This window comes from Vombatus ursinus, unplaced genomic scaffold (genome assembly GCF_900497805.2).
Source record: "Vombatus ursinus unplaced genomic scaffold, bare-nosed wombat genome assembly UNPS02014777.1, whole genome shotgun sequence".
Taxonomy (NCBI): domain Eukaryota; kingdom Metazoa; phylum Chordata; class Mammalia; order Diprotodontia; family Vombatidae; genus Vombatus; species Vombatus ursinus.
Genome location: NW_020954555.1, coordinates 2,975,814 through 2,983,028, shown reverse-complemented (window position 1 = coordinate 2,983,028; position 7,215 = coordinate 2,975,814). Strand labels below are relative to the sequence as shown.

Genomic DNA, 7,215 nt, shown 5'->3' with positions numbered 1-7,215 from the left:
TCCTAAGTCTGACCTTCTGTGTTCTATGGCTCTTTTCAACTTTTACATTTTATGTTCTAAGGTACCTTCCAGTTTTGACATTGTGTTCTGAGGCCCCTTCCAGCTCTGAGGTCCTTTTAAGATCTAATATTCTGTGTGTGCTGTCCTACACACAATTTCTTCTAGCATTCTGTTATTAAGGCTGCTCCCAGCTTTGCCATTTTATATTTTAAGGCCCCTTCTAGCTTTGATATTAGGGCAGCAAGGTGCTGCAGTACAGAGAGCACTGAGTCTGAAGTCAAGAAGATATGAGTTCAAATCTGGGCTCAGACACTTCCTGTCTAGGCAAGTCGTTTCACCCTGTCTGCCTCAGTTTCCTCATCTGTAAAATGAGCTGGAGAAGGAAATGGCAAACCCTTCCAGTATCTTTGCCAAGAAAACCTCAAATGGGGTCATAACAAGTAGACATGACTGAACAACAATAACAATAAACTTTTGATGGTGTACATTCTAAGGTACCTCCCAGCGCTAACATTATATATTCAGTGTTCTAGTATTCTATGTATTAAGTAAGATCTTTCCAAGTCTGACATTCTATGATCTAGCCCAGTTGTTGACATTCTGTATTTCACAGCTGCTGCCAGCTCTGACGTTCTGTGTTCTAAGGGCCCTCCCAGAACTGATATTCTGTGATCTAAGATTCAAAGAGATTATGATATCCCAAGGTCCCCTCTTGCTCTAGGGCCTATATGATTTCTATACTTGCCACCTTCATTCAGTGCCTTTCCCCAAGCTCAGAACAGGGAATCCCGCTTTGTAACTGAAATGTAACTGAAAAGCATGTAGAATAGTCCCACGACTGATTTCTACCTCACTCCATTCCCTTAGCTTTGTCTCTTTTGTGATTAAAAATGACCAGAAATTTCTCCCTTCACCCGGGGCTCACAAAACTTTCATATAAACCTTCATTCAAAGAGACTTCAGCTCCTACTGATATTTCTGCAATGAACTTCAATTGTGTTGTATTTTGCATTTTGAACCAGCTGAAGAAAGGGACTTGGTAGAGGTTTAAGGGGGTTGGTAACATATTACCAGCCATGACTTGTGATGAATGATTATATCAAGGCCAATATATTATCCAGGAAATGAAGGAGACTGATCACATCACAAGTGATGACGGATTAGCAGTCCCATGAAATATTTAAAAGGTCCAGAGAAAGGCTCCCAGCACTTAAGCTAAACAGGAGTTATATGGAATGACATGGATAAGATGTATATGGGATGAGAAAGCAAGGGTTCCTAGCTAGGATGCATCTGCTCAAATGAGTACACATGTCCATGAGATTCCAGAACCACTGAAGCATCAATAGTATGCCTGAAAGGGAAAACAGATAAAAGCCTTTCCTGGGGCAGGACGATGAAGGGATGGAGGAAAGGAGGCTGGAAGTCTATTCTTTCTTCCAATACTGATGATTCAGAGACACCTGCTCTGTCTGTCATTCTTTCCTAAATCTATGCCATGCTAGAAGGTGCTGGATTTAACAGACAAATTCCTTAAAGCCCTGATCAGTTCTGGAGAAAGGCAGCAGCTACACACAGAGAGAAAAGAGGAATTAAGGAACAGCCTTACACAGAAAACCAAAATGGAAGTCCAGGGCTCCTAATTAGTAAATGTTATTTGTGAGAATCTGATAAACTTATGCAGCAGCTTATAATACAGAGTTGAAGTTGGTGGCAAAAGAGGTGGTCCTTTCTCCCTAGTTTGACCATTGGCCAAAGTATCAAGTTGTGTTGGCCAAAGACAAACCCATCAAGCCAGGCCTCAGTTGTCCTGGTTATCTTTACTCTTATACATCCAGCCCTTCCTTTTCTTTTTATTGGACAGGGAGTGCAGCCTCTTGACTCTCCCAAAAGAAACAAATTCTTGGATCCAGAAAGAGGGAAGGAAACAAGTATTTATTAAGTGCTTACTATGTGCCAGGCAGTGTTAAGCAATTTACAAATATTTTCTCATTTGATCCTCACAATAACCCTGGGATGTAGATACTATTATTATCATTCTCATTTTACAGTTGAAGAAACTGAGATAGAGGTTGAGGTACTTGCCTAGGTTCACATATACTAAATGTCAGGGTCTTGCTGATTTCAAGCCCAGCCCTCTATCTACAGGGCCTCCTAGCTGCCTCTAGGCAGAGCTAAAGTGACCTGAGCAAAAGAGCAACATACTCCAATACAAATCAAGGTAACTGATCATCTTTGCAAGGTTCAAGAGCCTTTAAATCACCTGTAAATCACAGAGATGGAAGAAACCTCAGAGGTCTGCAAGTTCAAATTGTATCCCAACGATCCCCCTCTACTGCATCCCTGGACAAGTGACCATCCATCTGACACAAAAAGACTCAAAAGTACTGGGAACCACTGCCTCCCCAACACAGGCCATTCAATTTTTGGACTGCTCACATTCTTCTGGGTAGATCCTGTATCCTACCAGAAATACCTCAGCCAGTCCACAACACTTAGATCTCAGCAAAGAGCTGGTCCCCTTTGTGTATTTCAGTGAGATTTGACATCTTAAACCAGGTAGGGCAAACACCTGGTGAGAAGCTCGTGGTGTAACATAGGAAATTTAGTTGGAATTTAAGAAATTCTGGACTCGTGAGGACATTGGTAGGGCCACTTCTTTCTAGGCATATTTCCTGTCCAGAAACAGAATGAGTTTTTGGCTAACTCAAACAGCATTGTGCTGTGGAGATAGGAATGGGCTAGAATACTGCTTTTCATCTATCACCTTAACCATGTGAAAGTCTATAAACTAGGTTCTAGACAGGAATGCTGAATTCCCTCCATTCTTTCTCTCCAGTTAATTTTGTGACTCATGACTTCAGGAAGATGGGAATAGTTTACACACCTTCTTTTCAGGGAGTGATCTCTGAGAAATAATTATGTCTTTAAAATGGTTTAAGCAACCAAGGAGACCAAGGTTCACTCACTAATTTCCAGGGGTTATACAGATCTTTAAAGCTTTCTGTCCTTTTGATCCATACTTCAGTGGTAACTTTTGGTTAACAATAGGTGTGGTATAGAGGAAACAGCTCTGCATTTAAAGGTAGAGAACCTGGACTGAAAACCCAACTCTGTTCCTTACTCCCTATGTGACCCATGAGCAAATGAATGAATCTTCCTAGGCCTCAGTTTCCTTATTTATTGAGAAAAAAAAAAAAAGTTAAACAAGATGGCCTCTAAGCTCTGTTGGCCACTCTCAATCATTACCCTAGAGGAAGACTCTTTGGCCTTTCCATTTCTTAACACTCAATACACCCAGGTGTACTTTCCCCCAAGAAACCTCAAATGCCATTCTTACCCCTATAATCCTTTCTGTTCTAGCCATGTTTCCTCTGTTTCCAGCACAGCGGATGTGAACACAACCTTTTTGGTACAGGGGGGCAGCTTGTACTATCTGGCCCTCTTAAAATGCAAATAACCTCTTTGTTTGAGTACCCACATCATCAGTGATGTCAGGACAGGCTTGCAGACTGGGATGCAGCCATTTAAGTCCTCAACATTGTGAGCTGTAAAGCCTGGGGTGTTACCTTTGCATTCTGATGTATCCACAATGAGACGGGTGGGAAAGGAGAACTGATCTAAAACTTGGAAATGAATTCCTGGATTAGAAATCAGAAGATACTGGAGGCACATTTGGAATCTGAAGCTCACTTGGGTTATCCAACACCAAATGGATTATAGTAGTTGAAGGCAGTAGGGGAATACAAGAGCCAGGGGACCTGCATTCAGACCCTATCTCACACACATTTGCTAGGATCATGGTAAGTCCTTTTACTTTTCTAAGCCTCCATTGCTTAATCTATGAAATGGAGATGAAAGTACTAAATCACTTTGTAGAGCTTAAGGTTCCACATAAAGGTGTTATTTCTAGTCAAATTTCACTTTAGGGGAAAGTATGACAAATCTTCCCACCCTCCCAAACAAATCGATCAAGCCATCTGAAGGCAAAGCCCACCTAAAATGGAATCTCTCATTCATCATCTTTCCAGTGAGGTATCATGGCAGAATGGCCAAAGCCCTGCACTTGGAGTCATGAAGACCTGGGTTCCAGCCCTGCCTCAGATATTTATTAACTGAAAGACCCTAGGCAAATCCCTTCATCTCTAAGCCTGTTTCATTTCTAAAATGTTGATAATCTAGCACCTACTTCATGGGTGTAAATTATTTCACCAACTTTAAAGTGCCACGTGTGAGAGCTATCATTCCCTAGCTCATACGGTCATGGAGATTCCAAAGGCACTACGCTTTGTGAAGCTGCAGAGGACGAACAAAAGAGCATTTATTGGAACCTTGAGAGACACAGACTGGACTCCTATCTCAGAGGCCTCAGGGAAGGTACATTCTGTAGGAGCTGGGACTGAATCCTAGTTTCATTCATCACACTGTGGCCAAGACCCCCTTCTATCTTGAGGAAGGAACTATCGAGGTCCTAAGTACGAATACCATCCTCAGCAGCCTCTGAAACAGCCGTGAAAGGAGGAGGAGAGGCAGTTTTTTCTATTTCTATAATCTATTTTGCATTAGATGTGAGACAATCATTTCAAAATGTTTGCTTGAGAGCCCAGGATACCAGTGGGTCATGAGACATTCCTCTCTCTACCCTTCCCTCCCACACTAGCCTGAGATTTTAGGAGCTGGCAGACTCCCATTTTCAATATCCTCCCAATGGGCAGGTGGGTTCTAACTTCATTCCACCATACAATTCTGATTTGGCTGAGGAAAGGGGTTCCTGGTTTTGTTCAAATTCTAGGGTTCTCCACACCTTTGGAAGAGATGGGGGAAGAGACTGATAAAGAACAGGCTCACGAGGCATCCATCTGGCATTCCTCTGGATAGACAAACCAAATCCCCCGGAATGTTAGTACAGACTGAGGAACCTAGGATTTCAGTGCTTTGAGGAGACCTCTTCTAGAATCATTCTCCAGGCTGAGGCATGGTAGCGATCTCAAAGGCAGTCTTGGTGGATCACAAACTGTGGCAGGTCCTCCAAAGCTGGAAAGGCTCCACATGGTGGACAGACTGACATAGTATGTCCACTATCTGGGGATCAGTAAATCTGAGCTAAGCTCAGAGAGGCTCATTACTGTATCTTGCATTTTCTCAGTCATCCCAATCCTATGGGACAGACCATCTCCCAAGTCACAGAGGGGTTGGCTATGATCTGTACTGGTAGATGCAGCAAGTACCCACACTATCCCCAGAAGTATTAAAGAAAGAAGGGATCTATTAACTCCACAACCTCATGCCCAGAATTCACCTGGTACCACCACCCTTGCTTTTAGGAGCAGCAGAGTATAGATTCACCACTCAGTCTATCTATCAGAACATTGATTCACATAAATGTACTCGAAAAGCTTTTAAAAATGTTTATTGATGTTAAGTGGATGGAATGGTGGTGCAATAGTGCAAAGAAATGTGTGCAATTCTGGGGCCTTGTTTTTCCTAATTTTCACAGCTGGATGAGTCAAAGAGGATTAAAAAAACACCAACAGAGGCTGAGGGTGGGCAGAGGACGTCGATATACTTGGACTGGCCACTTGCTGGCCAGCTCATCATCAGGTGGTGTGGTTCACGTTTGGGTCAGAGCTGGAAAGGTCGAGCTCACTCCGTTCACCCCAGGCTGACACGCAGGGGAAGTAGACCACATCTGTGTGGCACGAGGGTGGGTTTATTTCAAACATTTTCCGTCCGTCTAAACTATATGCAGAGAGCTGAGTCTCCTGTTCATAAATTAGCTTCACGAGTTAGCATTACCATTCCAAACCAGTATTATTTACAAAACAAACCTTTTACCTGCTCTAGCCTCAGGTTCACAGGACAAGTTATTAAAGAAAACTTCTGGCTAACTTAAAAAATCTCTCTTCCATTCAACACCCAGCAACTTTTGAGGGGTAGGGCCTGGGGGGTGTTCAATTTTGTGACAGCAACAATCACCATTCACCAGGAATGCAGAGTCACAAACTAAATGACAGTAAATTTAAGTCACTACAGATTGTTTGCTCCCAGTTAGCTTGTTACAGGAATGCCACTTTGAAACAGGAGTGATTGCTCAGTCATCCGCTTTCTACAGATAAATGAAAGAAGGGCCCCAGGGAGTGCTAATAAATATATTGATTAACAAGCTCATTTGAAAACCAAAAAGTGCTGCCTGAACACAATCCAAATGAGGCGACCACGGACTGACCTTAACAGAAAACTGAAGGATGAAACTCGAAGTCAAATAGGAGGTGTGCCCTTAATTAAGACTGACCAGTTTGCACTTCCAGCTGAAAACACAGGGCTGAAATCTTCCTAAGCAAATGGAGAATATTTTTCTTGGAAATTCCAAATCAAAATGGCAAGTAAGAAAAATTGCTGGTTTATAAAAGGTTCCTGATGGCCTCCATTACACTGGGTGCCAGAAAATCCTTCTGTTCCGGTTGCTGGTAAAAAGGCCATTCTGGCACACACATAAAAAGACGATAGCACAAGAATGTAGTGTATTACCTGTCAAACGAGAACTTCAAGAACGGAATCTTCGAGGACTCACTCATCAGTGAACATTTGGGACAGAGAGCAATCAAAATACGAGAGAAATCAAAAACCCACATAAGTTAATTCCTAATTTGCAAAACTGATACAATTTGTACATAAACTGATAAAGCCCATCTTCACGGCTCACCAATCCCAAGTCCTAGTCACCAGCGGTTAGTTTCTACCTAGATTGCTAACAGGGAGCTCGGGGATGCTCTCTTGAGGGGATTGGTTTGCTCTGGAGACGCTGACACACTCTTGCTTGGAAGCTGTTCAGCAGGAGTGGACTCTGAGGAAAGCGGCCACTTCATTTGGATAACCACACGATAATGAATATCAAGATTCCTATAGCCACTGCTAGGACAAGCACTAGGATGCAGATCTTCTTCCGGGATTTTTTCTAAAGAAAACAGTTAAAAGACTGATAAGACAACAGTCCAAATCCACCTTCAAAAGGCTTTAAACATTTGCCTTCTCCTAGCAGATCTGAATAATAAACACTGCTATACAAAGGGATTCATGAAGACCTGCTCAAGATAGCAGACTTTGTTGGAACAGAGGGCACTAAACTTAGGACCCCTGAATCCAACTAGCCTAGTTTAAAGTACTGGGTAATGGAATTTATATGAAATTCAGTTGCAGGCCCCCAAACCTAATGAT

The 7,215-nt window shown here is 42.6% G+C and overlaps 1 protein-coding gene across 1 annotated transcript in view; it reads right to left on the bottom strand.

The window, feature by feature from the left end:
* Positions 1-5,394: 5,394 nt before the first annotated feature.
* STX12 (syntaxin 12) overlaps positions 5,395-7,215 on the bottom strand; it is a 29,673-nt gene continuing 27,852 nt past the window's right edge. Inside the window, exon 9 of the mRNA XM_027864888.1 lies at positions 5,395-6,955. Within this exon, the coding sequence (XP_027720689.1) occupies positions 6,863-6,955 (93 nt within the window). The 3' untranslated portion in view covers positions 5,395-6,862. The remainder of the gene's footprint in view (positions 6,956-7,215) is intronic.